At 47.5% G+C, this 25,983-nt stretch overlaps 2 protein-coding genes across 7 annotated transcripts in view; one reads left to right on the forward strand and one right to left on the reverse strand.

The window, feature by feature from the left end:
• The window catches only part of LOC117430651 (ankyrin repeat domain-containing protein 13B-like), a 28,419-nt gene extending 17,338 nt beyond the window's left edge, over positions 1-11,081 (forward strand). Inside the window, exons 2-15 of the mRNA XM_034907296.2 lie at positions 54-189; positions 906-1,030; positions 1,544-1,589; positions 2,591-2,734; positions 3,162-3,351; positions 4,460-4,526; positions 4,638-4,719; positions 5,183-5,247; positions 5,702-5,835; positions 6,270-6,427; positions 6,678-6,830; positions 7,001-7,161; positions 7,278-7,354; positions 7,840-11,081. Of these exons, the coding sequence (XP_034763187.2) occupies positions 54-189; positions 906-1,030; positions 1,544-1,589; positions 2,591-2,734; positions 3,162-3,351; positions 4,460-4,526; positions 4,638-4,719; positions 5,183-5,247; positions 5,702-5,835; positions 6,270-6,427; positions 6,678-6,830; positions 7,001-7,161; positions 7,278-7,354; positions 7,840-8,035 (1,734 nt within the window). The 3' untranslated portion in view covers positions 8,036-11,081. The remainder of the gene's footprint in view (positions 1-53; positions 190-905; positions 1,031-1,543; positions 1,590-2,590; positions 2,735-3,161; positions 3,352-4,459; positions 4,527-4,637; positions 4,720-5,182; positions 5,248-5,701; positions 5,836-6,269; positions 6,428-6,677; positions 6,831-7,000; positions 7,162-7,277; positions 7,355-7,839) is intronic.
• LOC117429576 (coronin-6-like) lies at positions 2,668-25,199 on the reverse strand. 6 transcript variants are annotated; one of them, XM_058997956.1, is made up of 12 exons: positions 24,950-25,199; positions 21,973-22,175; positions 20,029-20,151; positions 17,364-17,493; positions 16,892-17,070; positions 16,164-16,283; positions 15,681-15,800; positions 14,862-14,966; positions 14,056-14,201; positions 13,848-13,905; positions 12,950-13,174; positions 2,668-2,761 (listed from the first exon to the last, which is right to left on the reverse strand). In XM_058997956.1, exons 2-12 carry the CDS (start codon positions 22,171-22,173, stop codon positions 2,717-2,719), a joined length of 1,452 nt encoding a protein of 483 aa, XP_058853939.1. In that variant the 5' UTR covers positions 22,174-22,175; positions 24,950-25,199; the 3' UTR covers positions 2,668-2,716. The 6 variants fall into 6 exon arrangements, with proteins under 6 accessions (XP_058853939.1, XP_058853938.1, XP_058853937.1 ...); XM_058997955.1 differs by lacking the exon at positions 2,668-2,761 and adding an exon at positions 11,674-12,721 and having other exon boundaries at positions 24,950-25,196; XM_058997954.1 differs by lacking the exon at positions 2,668-2,761 and adding an exon at positions 11,674-12,724 and having other exon boundaries at positions 24,950-25,195.
• Positions 25,200-25,983: the final 784 nt, after the last annotated feature.

Genomic DNA, 25,983 nt, shown 5'->3' on the forward strand with positions numbered 1-25,983 from the left:
AAACCACGTTTTCATAATGCATGTATTTGTCCCTCTCTCTCTCTCTCTCTCAGGTGGATATCGAGACTCTGGACCCCCGTGGACGCACGCCGCTGCACCTCGCCGTCACGCTAGGACACGTGGACTGTGCACACGTGTTACTGAAGCACGGAGCAGACGTGGGCAAAGAGAACAGGAATGGCTGGACAGGTGTGGCACCACTGGGATTGGAGCTGGATTATACACAGAGCGCTGTATAACCCTGTATTATACACAGAGCGCTGTATAACCCTGCATTATACACAGCGTGCTGTATAACCCTGCCGGACCACTAGGGAGTACAGACTTGCAGATAGACAGAGGGACTTTACACAATGATTTACCCCCGCTTCTATAAAAAGGGTGATACAAGCTTCGAAATGAGAAACAAAAATAGCTTGATAGTATATATGAACGCAGTGATTAGTTTCAAAATCTAACCTGGGAATGGACAGAGAGGCAGACAGGATTGTGCCGAGAAAGAGACGAGCAAAACCGGAAATCAGCGAGACGGAGAGGAAATCAGAGAGAGAGAGAGAGAGAGAGAGAGAGAGAGAGAGAGAGTCAGGCAGACAGACAGAGAGACAGACAGATGTATTGATTCTTATGTATTCTGTGAATACAGTTGAGTCTGTGAATTGGGTTGGGTCTGAATCAAAGTGAATCTTTTAATTTACAGGGCCGCGTCATGCAGTATGTGGGTGGTGGGAAACCAGGAGCAGTGAGTGTACTGAAATATTCATGTGATTGGTCATTTTAAATGCTCCCCCCTCTCTCACCCTCCTTCCCCTGCGCGGATTTCTTAAACGCACACACTATAGCTGCCAATTATTCCTTTAAAAAACGAGAATCACAAGTCTTTTCAGATAACAGTCTCTCTCTCTCAGTTCTACAGGAAGCGGTCAGTACGCGGGACCCTGAGTTGGTGAGGCTGGTCCTGCATTACCGTGACTACCACCGAGCGGTCAAGCGGCTGGCGGGGATCCCCCTGCTACTGGAGAAGCTGCGGCAGGTAAAGGGGGTCACTCCGGGGAGGGAGGGGTCAGAGAAGAGCCAGAGGCTGGGGATCATTTTAGGGAAAAGTACCATAGCAGAAATGTATCGCAGTTGCAGAACACAGAGTAGGGGCACTGACCCAGGTTTAGCATTTCGGTTCTTCTTATTATGTTAGTGTTCTGTAAATTTAATTCATTAACCTAGTCACTGCATGTATTACTTGTTGCCATGCCAATAAAGTGAATGTGAATTTCACAGAGAGAGAGAGACACTCAAGCCTTTCTCTCTCTCTGTTTCGATCTCCCCTGTCTGTTATTTGTGCATCAGTGCTCCTGCCTGTCTCCTCTCTCTCTCTCGCCAAGTCAAATTGACATACAGCTTGCACTGTATAGTCAGCCTCGGTACAGCAGTGTGCAGGGATCTGTAGTAGGCCAATTTGTTTTATCTTTTGCTCATCCTACAGCACCATTCTACCCCTCTCCCTTCCCCTTAGTAACACTCTCCCTCCCTCTCTCTGTCTCTCTCTCAGGCACAGGATTTTTATATTGAGATGAAGTGGGAGTTCACCAGCTGGGGTGAGTACTCTGACACACAAACAAACACAAAGAACAGCACTTGGGGGGGTTTAACTCGGAATCATTAAAGTTTCGATCATTAAAATCTTTTCCATTCGTCACACAATCATATCTCGAGAATCACTCACCCAGCTGTGATGAAACTTGGTATGGACATTCCTTCTGGTTTGCACCCGATTTGAAGTACAGTACATAACTGTCACCTCACCTAACCAATCAGGACGACCGTTCCCCGTCCCGTCCGCTGAACCTAATTATCGGATCTGATAAAGGTGGCAAAGGCCCTGCCTGCCCTTATTATTATTTGTTTATTTAGCAGACGCCTTTATCCAAGGCGACTTACAGAGGCTAGGGTGTGTGAACTATGCATCAGCTGCAGAGTCACTTACAATTACGTCTCACCCGAAAGACAGAGCACAAGGAGGTGAAGTGACTTACTCAGGGTCACACAATGAGTCAGTGGCTGAGGGGGGATTTGAACCGGGGACCTCCTGGTTACAAGCCCCTTTCTTTAACCACTGGAACACATAGCCCCTATATATACTTATACTTATAAAAGTGTCCCAAAGTCAGCACAACCAGACTTCAAACCAGCAAGCTCCTGATTGCATGACTCCCTGCACCCCAGTGCGGCTGTGCCTTTACAGGATAAGCCTCTGAGGAACCCCTCTTTGAACAAGCTCTTCAGGGCATCCACATGTAGGTCAGTGAAGGCGATGGCTTTTTCATGGTCCATGATCTTTGATGCAAACTATGCATGGGCATGCCTGTGTCCTTTTTGATGTGTATGTTCCCAGCCTATTTACTGTAATGAGGTAGGAGGTGGATGAGCAACAAGGGAGTAATGAGCTAGAAAATTAGAGACAGAGTCACACCAAAATGTTGTGTGTGTGTACAGTACTGAATATTCAAAGAAAATAAAACTAGGAGCATGTGAACGTTCTGATTGTACTCACATAGCAGATTCTGTTGTGTTCATCGCTCAACCCTCCTTCCCTCAGTGCCCCTGGTGTCGAAGGTCTGCCCCAGCGACACCTACCGGGTCTGGAAGAGCGGGCAGAACCTGCGGGTCGATACCACCTTGCTGGGCTTCGATCACATGACCTGGCAGCGAGGGAACCGCAGCTTCATCTTTCGGGGACAAGGTCAGTGTGACCAGGGCTGGAGCTGGGCTGTATGACAGGATAACAACCAGAGCTGGGCTGTATGACATAATAATGACATGAACAGTGATATACATCACAATAACGACCTGTGCTGCTGGGCTATGTAACAGAACAAGGCTATACAATGAAATAGACCAGTGCTGGGCTGTATAACAGGATAAGGACCTGTGGTTGATTATACACTGTAATAAAGACCAGTGCTAGGCTGTATAACAGGACAATGACCTGTGGTTGATTATACACTGTAATAAAGACCAGTGCTAGGCTGTATAACAACAGGACAATGACCTGTGGTTGATTATACACTGTAATAAAGACTAGTGCTGGGCTGTATAACAGGACAATGGCCTGGTATTCTGGTGCTGGGATCTGTAGTGAGCAGGCTGCGTCTCGCTTCTCCTCCCAGACACCAGTGCCGTGGTGATGGAGGTGGATCACGACAGGCAGCTGGTGTACTCCGAAGCGCTGTCTCTGCCCGAGCACGACCGCGAGGCTCTGCTGGGGGCCGTCCAGCCGTCCGTGGAGCAGGTGACCAACCGACTGACCGCCCCTGTGGTCACCACGCAGCTGGACACCAAGAACATCTCCTTTGAGAGGTAAGACTGACCTGGCACACACACCACAACACTCATCATGGGCCAGAGATAGAAAGTGAAAGGGTCAAAGGCATTGCTGGGGCAACACGTACCCACGTGTGCTTCAGATCGCCTTGGACATGGAGCAGTTAGCAAAATGTCACAAGATTGGAGTTTCAGTTTACTCTGCTAGGCCTCTACCACCGCTTTTTGGTTCACCCACATTTCCGCTGTACTCATTTTACCAGCACGGTAACCCTCTAGAACAGAAAAGCAAAGTGTGTGTTCTATAAGCACATCAAAACAGATGAAACCACCTGCCTTCTAGCCCCCCACCGGGGATGAATACTCCCCACCCCACTCCCCATAGCACTCCAGGAAACACAGAACAGATCTGCTGTAAATATTTCATGTCCTCCCAGCTATTAATAAAATATAACTTGTGAGCACAGCAGCGGGGGTGTGTGGGGGGGGGGGGGTCACCTCTCAATGCCAGAGGAGACACGCTGACATCTCTATCAGCAGATCTCTAGTTTAACACAATGTAGTTTAGTGCAGGTGCAGCCCGCAGAGTAAAATCTTGGCCACTTCGCGTTCGCCAGCAAATTAGACTGAAATTAGCACGCTATAGCATAGCAAACACCATTGCAACTACGGTAAACTTTGTACAAAACAAAAAGAGTGAAGAAAACGGATTCTAATGAAACGTATTTGCTCTTGAGATATAAACACAGCATTCTGATTGGCTAGTGAGGCATGGTTTGTCCTCGGGGGTCTGCAATGCGTTTCTGAAGCTGCTCTTCCTTCCTCATCAATACTGCCCTGGCTGGTAAAGCATTCTGCACACACTCCAGAGGTCACAACGCAGGAGCCCTGGAAGCGATAATCCTGCCTCAGCATCAGAGCCGTCCTTCCAGGAGAAGGCAATCAGTCTGTCCGCTTTCACCTTCTGCCTTTTAAATTCTCCTTCTCTGTCTCGCAATTCATTATAGGACGACAAGATCTGTATAGCGCCTTTCATGACGTCTCTAAAGGGTAAAAAGAACAAGCATGCGAGAATAACGAAAGGCTAATTCAGATAAACACTTCGAACTGCAGCAGTGACCTTTTCTCTCTCCCTTCTCCCCAGGAATAAAACGGGAATTCTCGGTTGGAGGAGCGAGAAGACGGAGGTGGTGAACGGATACGAAGCCAAGGTAATTTTCTTGGAAGAAAAAAAAAAAAAAAAGATCTGATAATTTTACTTAGAGAAAAGCGTGATTTGAAAGGCGCTGTATAAAATGTTGAACCCGTGTTGTGTTGCACAGGTGTACGGCGCCTCCAATGTTGAGCTGATCACTCGAACACGCACAGAACACCTCGCAGATCAACACAAGAACAAAAGCAAAGGTTTGTCCGAATCTGTAACTCTCTCTCTTTCTATATATATATATATATATATATATATATATATATATATATATATATATATATATATATATATATATACGCTGCAGCACAAGAGCAAAGCTACAACTCTGTCTTTGTCCGATATAAGGGAGTGTCTTGCAGCTGCACTGTCTGTCTCTCTGTGTATCTCTGTCTGTCTGTCTCTCTGTGTATCTCATCTCTGTTGGTGTCAGGGAGTGCCCGCTAATTATTTACTGTACCTTGACCAAGCCATTGTCTGCACAACAGCACCACACTGTGGTAGTAAGCTGCCACTGCAGGCACTAATGGAGGGGGCTCTCCTTACAGTGGGCAGAGAGGGGCAGATTTTCAGATCTGAATATAAATGATGAAACAAGGCTGGGTTCGTTCGCGGCGCGCTCATCGTTCAGTGAGATTCAGTCAGCGGCTGTTTGTTTTTCAGGCAGCAAAACGGCACTTCAGTCCTTCCTGGGCATCGCAGAACAGCACATGGGACCCAACAATGGGGTGAGTGAGCAAGGGTGCAGGGGGGGAGCGATGCAGTAGAGGGAGTGACAGCGACACACGGAACAGCTTTGGAATGCACCAGTTAGATCTGGAGTTCAGCTGACTGAGGTCCGGGCTTGGACTTGGCATCCAGGTTGGGTAAGATTCCAGTTCCTATCCCATTTTAATCAATTCCAGCAGCATTGTGTTACAATGCGCTTCTCACAGTGGCAAACAAATTCACTTAGATTGAAGTCACGGTCAGGCAATGAAATTGGCTTCAAAGCAGTTGAACCATCACCATGATAATTATTATGTCTCCAAGATAGCAATTCCAGTTCTCCGATTGGAAAAGCAATAGGAAAACAGGAAGGGACCCCATCCCTGGTTGACACAGACCCATTTGAATGATCTAGTCTAGGGGTACCCAGAGCTGATGTAAATGAAACGAAGTCCCCGTCTGTCTGTCTCCCAGATGCTGATCACACAGACTTCATGCAGCCACACCAACCCCACGGCCATCACAGCCGAGGAGTACTTCAACCCCGCGTTCGAGCTCGGGGCGCGGGACATCGGGCACCCCATGGAGCTCACCACCAAGACGCAGAGGTAAGGACAGCAGCCTCCAGCCTCCTGTCACTTCAGGAGTGCGGTGTGGGAACTCCACTGAGCTGGGCTGGCATACCGCTGACACAAAGGGAGACTAAGCTAGCAAAAACCTGCTTTAGCGTCACACACACACACACAATTAGGCAAGATATGTAAGACAGGCGTTTGAGAAGCATTCAAGATCATCCATGAAACACCAGCTCCTTGTCCGATGCTGTCTCCCAAAAATTGATAACTGATGTCAAATGCTTATAACTAGTGGCCTCATTACTGTGTCTATTGATACTGATTATGCTGTAAAAAGCGTGACTTTTGATTATTGGAATCAATAAAGGAAACTTACTAACACATGAATTGGTATGGTGCTCACTCATTTACAGACCCTTTCCTTGCACACTTGTATAAGGGTCCCTCCCTCCCTCCATCTCGCTCAGGTTCAAGGCGAAGCTGTGGCTGTGTGAGGATCACCCCCTGTCCCTCTCGGAGCAGGTCACCCCCATCATCGACCTCATGGCGATCAGCAACGCGCTCTTCGCTAAGCTGCGTGACTTCATCACCCTGCGCCTCCCCCCGGGCTTCCCGGTCAAGATTGGTGAGTCCGAGCCGCAGCTCTGTCCTGTCCTCTCGAAATCTCTGATCTAAATGTTCCCTCTGTAACTAGCGCCGTTCACATCTGTGCAAGGTTTACCACTGAATGAAATGCATTTCTCAGAGTGTTTTTAAATGTGAGTGTTTTGTAGTCATGATATAAGCTTACAGGGAGGTAGTGAGTGACAATCAAACAGACTTTGGTTTACCATGCTTTACAATGCGTCCCTGCTCCCCTGCCCTGCTCTCTGCAGAGATCCCAATCTACCACATCCTGAACGCCCGCATCACCTTCGGGAATCTGAACGGGTGTGATGAGCCGGTGTCCTCGGTGCGGAGCAGCCCCAGCGGAGAGGCCCCCTCCCCGGGCAGCGACTCCTCCAGCGTCAGCAGCTCCAGTTCCATGAGTAAGAGAGACCCCCCCCCCCTCCCTGAACCCCCTCCACACGGTCCAGTCTTTGCAGCATGTGTGTGTGCGGCCCATCAGTGCCCCCGTAATGCATGTGAGATCTTTGCTGTTCAAGGTCCCTGCAGGTACAGGGCGCGTGTCTCACTGTGTGCTCTCCTCCCTCTCCAGCCTCGTGTCGCGGGTGCGAGATCCCGGCCTCGCTCTTCGAGGTCCCCGGTGGGTACAGCGTGCTCGGCAGTCACCATGACAACCTGCGCGAGGAAGAGGAGGACCTGCTGCAGTTCGCCATCCAGCAGAGTCTCGTGGAGGCGGGCAGCGAGTACGACCAGGTGAGGGATGCGGGGCTTGGCTACAGCGTGCCAACGCTTCTCTGGCTAAAGAGTTTTATTCAATTCAGATTTTACAACATTCAAGAATCAATATGCCTCTCCCTCCTCTCTCTCAGGTGACGGTTTGGGAGGCGCTGACCAACAGCAAGCCCGGCACTCGCCCCCTGTCATGTGACGGCAGCCGCCTCGAAAGGTCCGCAGTCAGTATTTTCATTGTTCTTTCTTTTGCTCTACAAGCTCCTCCCCCAGCGGCCGCGAGATCCACTCCGGGTTTTACCACTCATAGAGAGGAGTGCCGGTCAGGTGGAAATCCTGGACCGGATTCCTCATTCCCCAGTCTCCTCCATGGAGGCTTCACTACAGCATGCTTTGCTATCTCCTACAGGCAGCTGTATTGTCTGGTCAAATTAGGGGTCACTGTTTGTTATGTATGAGCATGCTGTTTTCCCTTATAAAATTTTCCCATAGTAAACACAGGAAAGTGTAATAAAGCACAGTGAAAGCATGGTAAAGAACAGCATTGTATGGTAAAGCGTATTGATAAACATGGCAAACCAGGGTAAACGAAAACTGCAAAAATACTGTGCAAAATACCGTGGTCAACTTTTATATCGGTTATTCCAATGTACATAAAAATACCTACAGTGAGCTACAGTCTGGTTCACTCTCTCTCCACAGCACTCCCCGGCACAGGCCACACCCACTGGCCAGCCCCCAGAGCACCTCGACCAACCGGACCCTGCGGAGCTATGACGAGCAGCTGCGCCTGGCCATGGAGCTGTCGGCGCGCGAGCAAGAAGAGGCGGAGCAACGGCAGAGGCAGGAAGAGGAGGAGCTAGAGCGCATCATCCAGCTGTCCCTCATGGAGAAATAGCAGTGATTGGTCTCTGTCTGGGCAGAGGGGAGTGGGAGGGGGCTAGAAACAAGGGTTCAAGATATGGAGACCGTCTCTTCCAATTGGGGTAACAAAGACTCCTGAACCCTATCCCTAACCAAGTGCTGTTTCATGACTAAACATCTGGCAGCGCTCCATTCAAGTGGCTGTGTCTTAGCAAGGACCTGCCCTGACCATCATGACAGGGACGGTGGCTCCCTTTTTGCACTTCAGGAAATTTGACGCAAAGTGTCGCTGCGGGGAAAAAGCAATACAGACGCTTGACTGGAAACTGAATGGAATCCTGCGTTCATTTTAGTCATGGGAAGTCATGGAACAAAAGGCAGAGAAATCAGGGGAACCAGAAGCCATCCAGCCCTGACCACTCAGACAGACCGACAGACAGCGCTAGTGAACCCACTGGGGTTTTATTACAAGGACACTGACCCCCACGGCCGTGGGGGGAACAAAAGGGTCCCAAAAAAAAATCAATTCAATTCAGAAATAATTGTGTGCTTAAGTTCCTGGATCGAGGTTGAATCGGTTCAATTAAACCTGGACTGTCAAAACCTCTTCTAGGCTTTATCAATACTGTATCAGAAATATACCTACTATACAGCATTCTGTTATTTCTGTCTGATGTCACTCTCTTTGTTTTCGGTAGGGTATTTGATGGCACCCATCTCTTACACTACTCTTAAAATGCATCTTAGGTAGGTTAAGACTACCCTTGATACACAATGTGCCGAATTTAGACTCTTCCCCCTCCCCTCCCCAAAACCAGAACAGAGAAATTCTGGACAGTTTTAAACTGGTTTAGATAGCCCCCCCCTAACCCCTCCTCAGGGCTGCTTTACAGTGTCCCAGTGATCTCCTAAACAATTTATTAAAATCTGCCTCGGATATATTGACTAGTCTCCCTGCAGAGCAATAATAATAATAATAATAATAATAATAATAATAATAATAATACTTCAATAACGATGGCTTGTTTCAGTCTTTCTGCCCCCACAGTGTAATTGCGGAACATGTGCAAAACAAAAATGGTGCTATATGAAGCTAATGACCGAATCGATCAAACAATAAATACCGTGAATACATTTCTTGCAGAAGGACTGAGATGCCACAGAACCAACTCGGGCCTCGCTGTGGTTTACACTGTTGAACAGTTCTGCCTCTGGAGAGCTAGAAACACATTGGCTGGGTTAGAAAACTCAAAACTACTGCGAAACACACACACTGCCAACCCCAAACCCGAGTCCTGCAGCTGCTGCACCCCCCTCCCCTCGCCCTCGATCTAAAACACATGGCGTCCGTGTGATTGCTTTTACTCCCGTTCCTTCTAACTGAATAATAATGTTGTTATTGTAACAGGGAATTGGTTAGCAGCTAGATTCGAAAGACACGTGTTGTGACTTGGAGACTTCCGAAGGTGCGGGAAAAAAAAAAAAAAAGTCACCACTATTTCCTTTTAAGGTGCTTTTGCTTTCCTTTAATCCACAAGGGAGCGAGTGCTCGGTTTTAAAAGAGCATGTCACAGCGCTTCTCTTAAAGGGACGCTCTTCATATTGTTAGCCTGGCCTGCGGATGTGAAGATTGAGAGTTTTATCCCGCAAGACCCTCACAGGGCCTGTACACCGAGCGTTCCTCCAGACAGGAGCTGCTCTGATGTTCCGTTAGGTGCACCTGTTACCTTTAGGCCCACAGCTGTTCGGGCGTGTGGGGTTGTGGGATTGGCTGTTCAGAGAGCTGGGAGAAGAAGATGAAGAAGAAAGCTTGACTCTGAGCCATTTTTGTTTTATTAAAACATTTTTTGTTTACAATTTTCATTCATAAAGCCGTGGAAACGCAATTAAAATGAAGCTGCTGTGCTTCCTCTTGAACTGCAGAAGACCTGCATGGCTGGAGTCGGATTGAATGGCGCCACAGCGCAGGGGAATACAGCAGCGCTCCATTTATTCATTGAATCTCCTCCTTGGTCGAACAAAGCCATCGCCTCCCGTTGGGACAATCAGCAGCGACCGGCGACGACGTTTGGTTTCGTTTTTTTGTTCTTCTACTCCTGTGTGTTAAAGATGTTAGGATGACGTTGTGTTTACAGTGAGCCGAGGCGTTTGAAACGCCACGTGTGTGAAATACGTAGGACGACTTGATAATGCATCACTGTTTTAATAAAGGCTGTGGGTGCTGTTTCTTAAATAAAAAATAAAAAAAAAATACTTTTTTTGCCCCCTTTCTCTGGGGTGTGATCTGTGTGTGTGTGTGTGTGTGTGTTGGATAAGACTGCGTTTTTTTCTGTGGAATTGTATGTGTGGAAGTAAACTGAAATAAACACATTTTAAAAATTGGTAACAGCACCTCTTTACTGTTTGTTGTATTAGGTAGAAGTTAAGAGTGCCAGTAGATTTTGCCCTAAAATATGAAGTCAGTATCTAAGAGGGTTAATGACATAGGAGCTGTGGATTCTTATAACTTCATTTGAAGTGTTTTTTTTTTTAAATCTTCCAAAAGGGTTGCATGCCTGTGCCCAGAGATCGGGGAAAACTACTCAAAAACTGAGAACTACTCAAAAGGTTAGTAAATCTTTCCTGTGTCGCATAACAGAGATCCGTCGGACTACAGCAGCAGAGCAATTTGCAAAAAAATTAAAATCCACGTGATTTACAACAAAGAGCAGTTACGGAAATCCATTTCGGAAGCATTTTAATATCTGCAAAGCAGCTGAAACGCTGTCTAAGTCGAGAGCGTTCACAGAGGGACCCGCGCTTCAAGGACTATCACTGTTCGGCTTGAATTCGTTGTAACAGTGTGTGCTTCCTGTAACGCAGGTATACATCGCTGAATAATACAGCTGAGTGAAAAGACAGTAGCTTAAAACCTCCAGAGTCTTCGGACCCAGGATTTGGCTCCAGTGTGCATTTTAAAAGGGTTATTTAAACTGCATATTGTCCGTGCGCTCTGGAGACCCACACTGTGCAGCCTACGGCAGCAGAAAGGCGCAATACATCAAACTAAAGATCACACACAAAGCGCACTCCCCCAGCCCAGCACTAGATCACTGAAACACTCAAGGCCAGACAAGTTGTTCACTGCAGTAGTTGTATTTATTTGGCAGTCTGCCCTGTTTCACAGCTAGAATCGCACACATGGTAACACTGCAGCACTCGCACACAACGCAGCATCTTCAAGCAGAACCTCCTTTTAGAACCCTCAAGTTAACCCATTAAGAACCAAATCATTTTCCTTTGAAAAAAAATCACAACACGAGGTGTGTTTGTGGCATTTGATACATTCTAAGCTTCAGTTTAAGGACCCGTTTATAAAACATCTAGAAATGTGATATTAAAATAGATGATTATTAACAAGGTACAGTTAGTTACATTTCAATGACACTAGCGTTAACACTAACGTCCTGTTATAAAGGTTTCTTACTTTTCTTATAAACAGCTTAGTTAAATGTTTATAACACTGTATTGCAGTAGACTGTTGCTGTTAATAAATACTGATTTGGACACTGATAGATGCATTATTGATTGCTTATGAAGTATCCTTAAACGAACCCCTTTTGTCTGTGGAGCTGAGCAAGTGCGTTTATTCAATACAGCTGCACAGACAGTAAAACGAGTTATAAATGCTGCTGTTCTTATAAAATATTTGTTTAAAACACTTTTTTTTTTTTTTAAAACACATCAGTTAAGTTGTTCAGGCAGGGCTGACACACTGTCTTCATGACACAGAGCTGCAGGAGGACTGTACTGCCAGTCTAGTGTGGAGAACTCTCAAAAACACGGTTCTGTCTGTTTCATCCAAGTTCTGCAGGACGCCAAAAACACTGTTTATGCAGACTTCTAGTTTTATGTACTTTTTTTGTTTTTTGCAATATTTACAATATATTTGTTGATTGACTTCTGATCAGGTATTGCAGTCCAGTATCCACGTTCTGTACATAGGGGCAGGGATAGCTCAGGGATGGGAAGCTCCAGTCTTTGAGAGGCCAGACCAGGATTTCAATTCAACCAGGCTCGGAAATCGGCACAGCTTGGGGGCCTCATTCCTTGAAAGTCATTCCAGTCCAGGGTTTGGATCCGATGTGCATCTTTTATAAGTTGCAATGTGATGCATGAATTGTGATGTGTTTGAAGTTTAAATCTAGAAATAAAATGTGCTGGCACAAAAAAAAAAGTATGTGTGTGTATATATATTTAAGTCAAATTTGAGATTTCTAGATGAACATGCTTTTTTGGTAAGTTAGCGAGCCATCGCCCTTAAGAGGGAATTTAAAAATAATAATTAAAATTTAAAAAATTAAAAACAGTCCTTAAAAACGGCCCACGGGTCCTGACGTTGGTAACCCTGCACTGAATTATTCCACATAAACTTTTCTCATGACCTGGTTGGAGCAAAGACCCGGTCTGGCTCTCGCGGAACAGAGCTGCCGGTCCTGGCTCTGGCTGATACTGTGCCGTCCACGAGAGTGAGAGAGCGAGAGATTGGGAAGGAAGAAGAAGAAGACGAGAAGGAAGAAGAAGAGAAGGAAGGAGGGAGGAAGGATCCTGCCTGGCTTCAGGCCGTGCCGTTGGTAAATTTGGAAAGCTTGTTTTCCAGGTCGCAGATTCGCTTTTCCTGGGACTGAACCGTCGCCTTCAGAGACTGAATCTCATCCAGCAGCTTTTCAAGAGTCACCTGCTGCTGCAGGGAGGAGGAGAGAGAGAGAGACAGAGACAGACAGAGAGTGTAGGGAGGTGAGAGGGGAGAGGAAAACAGAAATGGAACAGAAAAATAAACACATTACAGAACAAGTGACTGAAAAGTCATAAGAATAAAAAGTATATATATATATATATAAGTATATATGAGGTGTGACGGTGTGACGGTGTGACGGTGTACCCCCCCTCCTCCTCCCCCCTCTCTCACCGTGAAGCTGCCGTCGCAGGAGGACATGCTGCGACGCGGCGGGGGCCGGCTGTCCAGGACGTTCTTCTTCACCACCTTCAGCTCGCGGTTCTTGAGCGGCACGTAGCCGTCACGCAGGGACACCAGCACGGGCTCCCCGTCCCTCCCCTCCACCCACTCCTCCACCTCGAGGGCCGGCTCGGGGCCCGCCGTGTCGGGGTACAGGTCATCCTGGAACAGGTCCGACTGCGCGGGGAGAGAGAGAGAGAGGAGAGAGAGATACTGGGATATACCGGGAGAACCAGGGGTGCAGTTGTGTCCGATCGCACCTTTGTGTCCGACAGCTATAGTTTCGATGAACCGTATGAAAAACTAAAAAAAAAAAAAAAACCCTACCTATATAACATTCTTTCCTGTTCCACGAATTGAATGACAAAAAGTGTACGAGAAAGAAAATGACCAGCTTTCTTTTACACCCCAAACCGCCAAAAAAAATAGCATTCTTAAGAACAGCAGCATCTTGGCTCCAGTTCATCAGATTAGTCGTCCCTCCGCTGGTAGTGTTCAAACCTGAAGATTATGTTAAAACACGGCGAGGCAAAGCTGGGCATGCAGCTACCGTCACCAGCCATGCCCCACGAAACCCCTGATCCACAAGCAGAGGAGAACTTGAAGCATGTGTGGGAGCTGCTGGAAATCAAGGGCAGCGCATTAGTTCTGTAAATAACAATGCTATCCCTCTTCCTTAATGAGAAGATCTGGTACTTTTTAGCTTACAAACTAGCCCCTGGGGGACACACTGTAGCATGGCTGTCGTCTCACCAGACTGCATTGATATAAATGCTAATAATGGAGGGGCAGCTAAAACAGTCACAACTCTAATATAAATCTATATAATCCGTATTATAACTAAGCCTACCTTTCGTGGCACTGTCATTGTGATGGGCTCACACTTCCTCTCGTGGAGTTTGTACAACCTGAGGGTAAAAAAACAATGTTCATTAATAGGCTGTGCCATACCGTTATTCTTTACAATGCTCACCTATGCTTTACCATGCTTTATTACCCAGTGCTGTGGTTTCACTATGGGATACTTGTATAAGGGCTTGCCTGCCTGCCTGACTCACCTGGCAATCTCACACTTGCTGACATCCAGACCCCTCTTTGGCATGAAGCCCATGCCCCTCTGTGGCTCCTTGCTGCTGTATGTGCTGAGGTAATGCACGTAGGGAGGCTCGTCTGTGATCTCAAAGTACCGGATGCTGCTGTCGCCCTGCAGAGAGGAGGCAGTGTCACACATGCTGGATTGCTCAGCACTGCAGCTCCTCAGTGCACATGGTGAAGCCAGCCCTCTCTGCTGACCCGTGCAATGGGCAGTGTCAATGCATTCTGACCCCCTGGCTCGAAGCTCTGCAGCCCCGGATGCAGACCAGCCCGGCTCTTTTGCATAGAATGTGGGCAATTCTAAACACCTGAAGATTCCACACGTCGGCTGCAGAGCTGGGAATGTACCATCTCATTTCCACAGGGGGGTGTCCAATCACGGTCCTGGAGGGCCATTTCACTCCAGGGTTTAACAGGTAAAATGAACTGATTTCACTACTTTAGGGTCTGGGTGGAGGATCACATTTTGAACAGGGTTGGAACAAAGACCAGGAGTGGGAAGGCCAGTTTTGTCCACCCCTGATGTAAAAGAAAAAGCAGACGCGAGATAATTTCCTATACATTATAAAAAACTAGGGAAAAAAAACTAATTTTACTGGCATTTGCCGAAACCCTTGTCTGCTTGACTTCCAGTACAAGGGTCTGAAGTAAATGGTGGGTTTATCGAGGTAGCCTTTATTAACCAGACTAGAATCCCAGAGCTCCAGCAAGTGCCCCAGGAGTGAGTAACGCTGAGGGCAGGCTTGGAGAAGCTGGGCATGTAGATTACCTTCCCGCAGAGGTACACAATGCTGGTGTCTGCGTCGTAGAAGGGGAGCAGAACCCCGTTGCTGGTGTCCATTTCCAGGAGTGAGATCGGCTCATCGAAGTTCGTCTGCAGAGAAACACAAAGCAGAGGGTCACAGTCCAGGCAGGTCTCTGCAGCGGAGGGGTTAGTACCCTGGGGGGGGGGGGACAAACACTACAGACCCCCACAAACCCTTTCCAGGCATGCCAACTAACACCTACAGTTCAAAGGAGCTCCAAGGCTTTTCCAAACCCCTGTTCCTACCCTCCTCTCAGCCCAGAAAGCATCAGGCGTTCCAGTTACCTTTCCGCAAGTTTCCTGGGAACAGCAGAGATGAAATTCCTCTGGTGAGAGTCCTGTTGAACCCCCCAAAAAACGCATCAGACCCCAGAATCTCTTTGAAAGGCCGTGCAATCACACTGTCAGCACCCCCTCTGCAAGCCCCTGTTAGCCCATCTGTCCACATGGTCAGTCAGGCATGAGTATGTGCAGTCATTTTACAACAGTATAGGACTCTTTATAAATAAATACATACATACATACATACATACATACATTAATTGAAGCATAGGTCCAGATTTATTTATTAATAAAGATTAGCATTTTTTTTTTTGGTCAGGCTCATGAGTGCAGAGACTACTTTCTTTATATAAAAATATGCAGCACACTCCATGCGTATCACTCTGACACTGCACACAGCAGCAGCAGCAGCAGGCCAGCTCTGGGCTCCCTACACCCCCAGGAGAGGGGGATATGGGGGCCCAGAGCCCCCCCCTCTGCCTGCCTCGCTGTCGGCTTTACCGGATCCCACAGCCCCAGCTCCCTCTGGCTCATACGGGTGAAGCCGGTGGTGAAGATGTATCCCTCTCGTGTGAAAATGGCCCTCATGGGCCTGATCCCCTCGTGAGGGGTTTGCTTCTCCTAGGAGGAAGACACGGTTAGGAAATCAACGAGAAAGGAAAGAAAAACGGTCAGTGAAAAGCATTCGCTTTCAGGACACACAGGGTGTGCGGGGCAGACCACTACTGTTTATCCATCGCGGCAAATCAGGAGAGGAGAGAGGGAGCTGCGCCTGTGTGGAACAATTCAGCTTCAAAGTACATAACAAATAATAAAATGCAGGGCAAAACTCACTGTGGCGTCTGTGTGTGTGTGTGTGTTTGTGTGTGTGTGTGTGTGTGTGGCTCGCTGCGTGTGTGTGTGTGTGTGTGTGTGTGTGTGTGTGTGGCTGGGACTGGCTGCCGCTGTGGTTTTGCCCCGGGACTCGGAAACGCTTTCTCATACCGGGTCCCACAGTGCTAGCTGTCGCTCGCTCGTTCTGCTGAATCCCGTGGTGAACACTTTCCCGTCACTTAGGAACAGGCCTCTCATTGGACGAGAGCCTTCGTGCGCCTTCTCGTTCTCCTGATCCCATTGGTTAGCAGCGGACAGGAGACACGAAATAAAAAAAGACACACGCAAACCAAAACATCAGCAGTCTGCAGCACGGTTAGTCCAGCATTAAAACAAACACAAATTGTTAGAAATGGTGGATTGATGTCTCAGAAATCTGCCAACAAAAAGTTATGCAATGCCTCAAACTGATTACCTTTAGCAGCAGTGCTGGAGCATTGGTTGAGCTTACAAGAGCTTACAGTGTTATATACCACAGAGCAAGCGTCAGTCCCTATGCAGGCAAGACAGAGAGCAGGCAAGACACAGTCCCTGTGCGGGTCACAAGAGGGATCTGAAACACGCAACACAGTCCCTAGACAGGGGCGGCAAGGCCCTAGAGAGGCAATGCATAGCGCTGACGGGACGGCCCACACGAGCATGAAACAGATCCTAAAAGCAGGTGAGCCAGTCCTCATGCAGGTGACGGTACAGTCTGGGCCCCACACAGCCAGAGGTAATGGGACAGTCCCCATGCAGCGGATGGTACAGTAGAGGTGTTGGACAGTCCCCATGCAGCGGATGGTACAGTGGAAGTGTTGGACAGTCCCCATGCAGGTAGGTAGGTTGGTGTGTCTCACCGCGATGATCTCCCCCTTGCGTGGGTCCACCACCCGCACCTTCTTGTCCTTGCAGGTGGTGCAGAACATGCTGCCATTGCGGTTCCAGCTGACGTTGTAGATGAGGTCGGGGTGATTGTCCAGAGAGACGAGGGGCTCCCCTGTACCCACGTTCCAGATTATTATCACATTGTCGCTCCCTGTGGGGGGCAAAAGGTATTACCGGTACGCTGCAGTAAAAGCACAGCAAATTGTTTCACCTTCAATGGAGCTACCAGAGGATTATACGTCCACAAACAAACTTGTCTACTCCCACTTTCTTATTTCTAACGCGAGCCCCGTCTTTAAGCATTCCGATAAACGTTTGAAGACGTCAGTCTGCGAGGGTTGTGGAAGTGCGTGTTGACAGGGGACCAGTTCCCAGGCAGTGGAAACACCGCGCTGGGAGCACAGTGCCATGAAGCGCTCGCTCCGGGGCTCAGCAAGACGTTACCTGCAGTCAGCAAGACGTTGCGCGCGGTGGGGTGCCACGTGACTATCCCCACCCTCTTGGAGTGCCCCTCCAGTGTGACGATGGGTTCGGAGATCGGCCGCAAGGGAGTGTGATCCGGGATCTGCCACACCTGGAGAGAGGGATAGAAAAACACGTACGGTATTAAACTACACTCCGTGAACACTGAGCACCACGGAATGCATCTCTGATCGCTGGGGAGTGGTGATCAGGTCGTCAATCACGCTGCGGCTTCATATACCTCAGCAGTGGATATGAAGAAGAAGCAGCAGTCTTAATCACCCTCGGGAGGCTCTAAATCAATCCTGCACCTTCCCAGCAGCAGAGGGCAGCAGAAGCTTGCTGGCTTAAGATATGCATTCTTCAAAATTGTCTTTAGAAATCAGCCCAGGAAAGCTTGGGGTTTGGTTACGAGCTGCGATTTCATTCTGTTGCACCCCAGGAAGTGCTTTGATTTTATCACTCAATCCTATAGAGCTTCAGTTGTTTTTTTTTTTTTTTTAGATATTATATTCCTGATCTCATCTGCGTCTTTCTTTATTCTGCAGTAGCAGCAAATATTACAAAAGAAGACAAAATAAACAGCTGCCCGCAGCCCTCAATATAATCGATGAGGATTCTGTAAAATCCGGAGAGGCGGTATAGCCTAGGAGCTTATTACTGCGGTGCTAGGACTGGAGTTTAAAATCATTGCCCTACATTTTCCTACAGGAACGGCACATCCCAGATAAGAACGCTGCAGCACAGCACATTATAAGCACGGGGGGGTGGGGGGGTGGGGGAACGTTGCACAGCGCAGATTAACCACGACAAGGCTAAATGACAATAGCAGGATTTGGGATCATTTCTGTTTTGTCCTGCACCCACAGCCATCGCTGTTCTTGTAATTGCTGCTCTGTGTTAACATTCTAATGATGACTCAGGCAGGGATATCTGGCCAATAAAGATCCTGCCAAAACAGCCTCCTCAAAGGCAGGGAGAGGACAACTGCGATGCGCCCCGCACACACACCCCCGGGGAGCGGATCAATCCACCGAACACGCCGTTCATTTTAGTGCAGCTGCACTGTATTGTGCGTCTAAAAATAACACAGGACGTGTTTGGGATGAGTGGGACGTCTCCTTGCTCAATGCAGGGATCCTCTTCCTCAAAAGGATGCAAGATTGTCTGTCAGGCTGCAGGGGGGCTGTCAGCAGAGACTGCGTGTATCTCTGTGATCTCTCTGTTTACAGCCACCTGCCCGGCTCCTAACAACAAGAGCAACCACAACAAGCACAAACAGGGTGACGTGACGCGCCTGCTTCGATTCTTTTACTTCACGTCTGTATTCGTGTGCTCTGTGCGCTTAACGGGGGCTGAAATCCTACTGTTACAACATCAAGGACACACAGGAGTTCTGTAGCTGTTCGATTTTGTATTTTGCTTTTACTTGTTCAATTGACATTGTGTACTTTCTGTTTGTAGCAGTTTTAAAAAAAGAAGGAACCAGTCTATGTGTAAGGAGTGAAAGAAAGAGAGGGGGGGAGGGAGGAGAGAGAAAGAGAGGATGAGAGAGAGAGAGAGGGAAGACAGAGAAAGGGGGTGAGAAAATGTGCTCTCTCCCTGGTTAGATTCACCAAAATAAAGTTTGTCTTTGAATGCTTGAAAAGAAACCTTGTGGAGATCCAGTCCAAAGGAAACCCCCAATCTGTAAATAAAGCCGTTTGATCGATTCCTCTCTAACGGGAAGTGACAGGCAATCAACCAAACAGCTACTAGGAGTCTGACGAGCATTGATAAACTAGGAAGTACGAGCAAGCACACTAGCTTTACTCTTCTTCCAAACCTCCCGTCAACGCTGCTGTCCTGCGACTGACTCTGAATCCTGGATTCCATAGCAGCAGGGATGGAAATAAGACTCCTGTTGCACAGCAGTTTCACCCGTTCCAGGTTTTAATAGGTGCTTGATCAGCGCCAGCGTACAGGTAACAAGCTCAGGTGTGTCTTATTAAACTCACAGTAAAACCAGGAGTGGCTCAAACTGCAATGCAACGGGAGCCTTCTTTCCATCCCTGCACAGCAGTTGTGTTTGGTGCTAATAAATCCGGGACTCAAACCCCGCTCTGCAATGCAGGGTCAGGTCAGAAGATTTAGTGCCTCCCCAGGGTAATAAGGCTGCTTCTTGCTGTTGTTCTTCTTCACATGAAATAAATCCACTGCTGAGATATATGAAGAGACCTGATCAGGAAGCACAGGAGATGCATCCTCTCCCCAGCGATCAGAGATGCATTCCGTGGTGTTCAGTGTTCACAGAGAGTGTTTAATAACGTGCATGGGGACTGTTAATCAGTGTACACTGTAGAAGTCTCGATCTCTCCCTGAAGCAATATGAAAATACTGTGGCTTGCCTTCTCAAGAAGACCACACTCTCTGTCACTCCCTGGAGATCTGAACATCCTCCTCGATATAGTAAAACTATGTATTTGAAATATATTCACATACCCCCTAACTCTGTTCTGCCCATCAGTGTATCACAAACAATACCGATGCATGGGGACATTCTTCACAAACTCATTAAAATACTGTTGCCAGCTCTGGTTGGTATGGAATGGATGGCACTGGCTGTGTTGTCTTATCCTGCCTCTCACCCACCCCCCCCTGTACCTACCATCACAGAGCAGTCCTCGGACCCGCTGGCGAGAATGTTGTCATTGTGAGGGCACCAATCAACATCCAGGACAGGTCCCGAGTGACCAATGATGAGAGGGTAGTTCTTATCCACACGCCCTGTCTGAAACACATGGGGAGCCGGACAATCAGGGAACAGCGCTGGTGATGAAGTCACTTTTTAAAATCAATAGGGCGTGTGTAGGGAGTCTCTTCTTGTCATCCTGTATCTGTTTGACTTATTAACTGTAACTGTGAATCACTGCAGGGAACTGTGTCTGAAAACAAGTGCTGTGTTTGCTCACGGGATTAAATGCACGGGTGACCAGTGCCTCTAGTAACTAAGACACTGGGTTGACGTGGCAGATTAACTTGTGCACACTTTACATTCATAGAGTGTCATTGCGAGAATGTGGCTCGTCTCATCACCCGACTCCTGTCTCCCAGTATTCGTGAGATGAACCAGCCTTATCCCTTCTCCTCTTTTCTCTTCCCTTCCCAGAGTCCTCCAGGGGAAGTCTGGCCTTCGCTCGTCATCAGCCAGACTCCCATCATCCTCTGTGGTAGCTGCTGTATCAGAAGCGCAATGTCACTTCCTCAGAATGCTAGCTATTTGTGATGTCACTGCAGCACTGAGCCCCTCCCCTCCCCGATGTATTTATAGAGCCCTGACAGTGGGGAGCTGGAGGAAGGAGGGTATTTTTAGCAACATCTTACTCCAGAATCTGTCTCACTCAAACAGGGCCAGCCAGCAGCGAGGGTAAAATGCTATAAAATGAGCAATGAGACTCCTCTTGTGCATACAGGTGGCTGGCGTGCTGTTGTGCTGGTGTGGTGTACTGTACACTGCACTGTAATAAAAAGACACTGGATACTGCTGGAGGGAGGCTGGGGTTTGCTCAGCATGACTGTCACAGACTCTTACTCACATTAATATTAATATTCCAGGAGTGATTTTTTTAGTTTGGAGAGCTTTGCCCAGCCCCCTCTCTGATCTGTTCCCAGGGTGAGTGTGCTATAGATGGACACACTCACAGCTGTGCCATGCCTGTCAGGCCCAGTCATCACAGGCCATTTCTCAAATATTTGACTCACTGAATCATGCATTTTTTTTCTGTGCTGTAAAAAAATAAATTAAAAAGCGCATCTGGAAGTGTACGTGCTGCTGCTCTATAAATATAAATATAAACAGAAACAGAAACAGAAGATGCTAATACAAGTTGCATCCATAATTGAAAAATAAAAATGAGAAAGATGAGAAATTATAAAACAGGCATGACGCCAGAACAGGGGAGTGCTGAGGGGAGGGGAGAGGGGAGCACAAGCCAACAAGAGGGGGTGCTTCTGTAGCCTAAATAGGGTATGAGAAGTCACGTCCTCACTGGAGCGTATAAGCAGCAGATCTGCACTCAGAGACTCAGTGACACAGCATGCCAGGATGCACAGAGGATTGCAGATCTGCACTCAGAGACTCAGTGACACAGCATGTCAGGATGCACAGAGATTGCAGATCTGCACTCAGAGACTCAGTGACACAGCATGCCAGGATGCACAGAGATTGCAGATCTGCACTCAGAGACTCAGTGACACAGCATGCCAGGATGCACAGAGATTGCAGATCTGCACTCAGAGACTCAGTGACACAGCATGCCAGGATGCACAGAGATTGCAGATCTGCACTCAGAGACTCAGTGACACAGCATGCCAGGATGCACAGAGATTGCAGATCTGCACTCAGAAACTCAGTGACACAGCATGCCAGGATGCACAGAGATTGCAGATCTGCACTCAGAGACTCAGTGACACAGCATGCCAGGATGCACAGAGATTGTAGATCTGCACTCAGAGACTCAGTGACACAGCATGCCAGGATGCACAGAGATTGCAGATTGCAAGAAACAGCTGCTTTGCTGGCCTGAGAGCCGCACCGGGCCGAGTCACTCACCTTGCAAAGCGGCAGAGCGAGGATGGCCCCTCCCCCGCTCGACTCCACGATGATCGCCACGAACTTGGGGTTCACGGCGCAGAACGAGCTGTCCCACGTCACCTTGGAAACCCGGATATCCTCGTACGATTGGTCGGCTTTAAGCGGCTGTCCGAAAACATGGCGGAACTTGCTCTGACGGACAACCCTGCGGCTCATCATGACTGAGAGAGAGAGAGAGAGAGAGAGAGAGAGAGAGAGAGAGAGAGAGGGGAGAGGAGAGAGAGATAGACACAGAGAGAGAGGAGAGAGAGAGAAGAGAGAGGAGAGGAGAGAGAGAGATACAGAGAGAAAGAGAGGAGAGAGAGAAGAGAAGAGAGAGAAGAGAGAGAAGAGAGAGGAGAGAGAGAGACAGAGGAGAGACGCAGAGAGAGAGAGAGAGAGGAGAGAGGGAGAGAGATACAATATAGACTGTTAGGATAAGGGTTTCTTTACTTTTGCAAACAGTTCAGCCTGGGATTTTGGACCCAACAAGGACACCACTTCCATCCCGAATAATCAGAGGCTGACCCACGTACAAACAAGTGGCGTCAAACAACTCCCACCCCCCCCCTCCCCCCGTCCCGTCCCGTCCCGTCCCGTCCTTGAAACCAGTTTCAACTCCGGAGGGCAGAAACCCGTCTAGTAATACGAGGTAAAAGCAGATTGAAAGCATGTCAAGGCACAAGCAGGCACGGTACAGCACGATAAATACTCTGGTAAAGCATGGTGAAAAAACACAGTATAAAAAACCCCTTCCCTTCCCTGTATATAACAATTCAAATCAAACAGCGTGGAAAGATGTTTCCTCGTGTAGTGCAGTGCACTGGAGAACAACAACGAGCGCAATCAGGTGGACGAACGAGTGGGAAGAACACAACCCTGTCATTAGAGGATCATGCAGAGGAATCAGACAGCTACATTAGCTATATAACTTGAGAGCGGGCTTCAATAACAGCGAATTAGACATGTTCACAGTTAAAGGACTGGACCCAGAATGCACACAACACCAGTACTGTCCCAGCCTGCGCTTGCACTAGCTGTGGGACAGACAAGCTCATTAAAACAGGTTCCTTCGCATTGCCAGCGCTGTGAAACAGAGGTGGGTTGTATAGCTCTGTCACTACCTGCTTAGCGAGACAGCAATGCACTGGAAGGAGACCCCCCTGACCTCCCGCTTCATATCCCACACTGAGGGCTGTAAATAATGGGACGGAGGGGAGGGGGTAGGTTGCATCATTGCTTTTTAGATTGACAGAAAGCTGTCCACGTTTCACTGGTGTCACGGCGACACGTTTCTCTGGCACGTGGCTGATTGAGAAGTCAGCGTGGTGCGGATATTTTCGTGGCCCCTCCTAATTCTGTCCCCGCTCGAATAACAGCCCTGTCCCGTTGTCTCCTGTCACCAGTCCACAGGGACACAAACCCCTCAGCTGTCCAGGGATTGATCAGCCCAGTCCCAGACTCTGAATTCTAGATTGTGTGTCACATGTCTTTCCCAACCCCAATATTCAGATAAAAACCTTCCCTTCTCCAGTTAGCGCTTGCTATTCTTAAAAACCGTAAGGACTGTTTTGAGGAATATTAAATTAATTGACAAATATTTCAACCAGAACTCAAGATTTCTAGTAGAAACGTTTGTCACTGCATGTATTAAGTTTCTTTCAGTAATTCTGTTGAGGTTTGAATGGTTTGAAATAGTTTGTTTTTTTTGTTCTTTTTTTTTTTAAAGCACATTTTTAATAATGCTGATCAAGCTTGCAGTTAAACTGCTTCAGTAGGGAATCGAAGAGAGGTATCAGGTAAGAGGTATCTCTGAGGGTACAAACAAGAATGCCCGTTCTCTAGCAGCGCGTCACGCCCGCCTGCCACACACCACCCCCTCCTCCGCACTTTTCCTTGTCGGATTCTGCTTCCAGATATCAAAGCTAAAAAACGCATTTGCATTCAATGTATTTATTTGTAGCGGACTGCATGCGTTTACAAAGCAGTCAAATTGGCTATTTCTGCAAAGCAGTGTTGTTATATTCAGCAAAACGATGCCTGTCCTAGTCAGACACCTCCACTAACTCCTCTATAAAAGACGCTTCGTTATTTGTTTCTGATGTGTACGTTCATACTGTGAATAACAGCAATGTCTCACACACACAAAGATTGTGTACCAACACACTGTACTGTCCACCTCATACAGTCTGAAAAAGGTATTACTTAACTTTATATAATGAACTTACAGATTCGGTTCTCTCTTCATAAAGCAGGGCAGGTCATGATGAATTGAGGTGGGATGTGTCATGAATAGAGAGAGGGGGGTTCATTCATATGAAAAGCCTGCTTAGGTTTGAAACACAATGGCACTCGCTCTTCGGACAGATTCTCCACATGCAAAGAATGTCATGTCTAGAACATGCAAAACCCAGGCATCCACTTATACACATGCAACATACATGTAGCATGTCAAAATAGTATGTGTATATGTGTATATATATATTAGAGGTTTGTGTATATAAAGATATAGAGGCTATTCAAGAACTGAGGAATGAACAGGGGTCTGTGAAAGTACAGTTGATCCCTGTGTATGTACGCAGCGCTATATAGAGAATGACAGAGAGAGGTCACTTTCCAAATATAGACATGGTAGTCTCTTTCCCAGGCAGGCTCCTGTGCCGCGGACACGCGTCGCACTGCCCAACTCACTGCAATAAAGACAACTAGAACACCTCTCACTACAAAAAAACATAAAACAAAAACAACACACAAGAATTAATAACGAACCGACCCCGCCAAATCATAAAGACGACGCATTACCGGCGCCTCATAAAGTGCTATGTCATACACACGCAGTGTGCAGCGTTACACGTACAAAAACGGCAGGGATAACGTTCAATAAAATTACTGACAAAAGTAGTTGACAAAAAAAAGAGAACATGCTACAAAAAGCGCTTTTTAAAAAACACCTCACCTTAATATTTTTGGTGCACACGGGTTACGTGTGATTAATTTATCCGCCGATATAAAATCCTCCTCGCTTGCAATTATACAGTTTGTTTGTGCGGTGCTCGCTTGCTGTACTTCACTCGGCAGCGCTGCGTTATAATAACAGAGCGTGTAAAGCGCATCCAGCAGTAAGCGGGAGGGCAGTGGTTTCGCAGCGCCGCGTCTGTCTCTCACTCTCTCTCTATGGTCGGGTATAGACCAGGTGGTGAGGATTGCGGTTCCAGCGTGCGCGCTGCACCGTGCAGCTGCTGTCCTGATTATACTCCTGGACACACACGTGCAGAATGAGGCTGCACCCGCAACAGCTGGACTCGGGTCTGCCAGCGGGGTCGGTGTGGCTGGAGTCAAACCATCTATTACCGTTATTATTATTAATAATATTTCAATTGTACTTTATTATTACAAAAAATGAATGCACATTGGGTCTTCGAGCGGTATAAGATAGCGCACTAACACACAAGAGATGCTGGATTTGCAACCTTTTTTTTGTACAAACTTGCATTTATTTGGTGATATATTTAAATAGGATCAACTGGATATGTACAGTATATAAATATACTAGTTTGGCAGGCAGGCCTCTATAAATTTCCAACTTATTTCACCAAAAAAAACGTAGTTTATCACATGAAAACGTGCCAAAACGTGACTAACGGTCGTTAACAAAGTTTCCTCACGGTCTGTAACGCACATGTACATTTAAACACCTTCCTATTAATGTTTCGGGTCTGTTTGACCAGACACTGGTGGGAGATGGTTTTATATACATTTCTAATATTTAACATAAGAGTAAAAGCTACGCAGAGAAATGTTTTGTTTATCAATTCAAGGCGTTTTCAATTGGTTTGAAATTGTGCCGAGTCAATATGACCCAGAACACAGTGTTTTACAGTTACAAAAAACTCTCCCATGGACGACTTTTCTATTGATGGAGCCAGGCGCCACCTAGTGCCAGTTAATGCACACTGCAGCTATCATAATTATTTCAATTGTATTTTATTA

Source organism: Acipenser ruthenus, chromosome 24 (genome assembly GCF_902713425.1).
Source record: "Acipenser ruthenus chromosome 24, fAciRut3.2 maternal haplotype, whole genome shotgun sequence".
NCBI lineage: Eukaryota > Metazoa > Chordata > Actinopteri > Acipenseriformes > Acipenseridae > Acipenser > Acipenser ruthenus.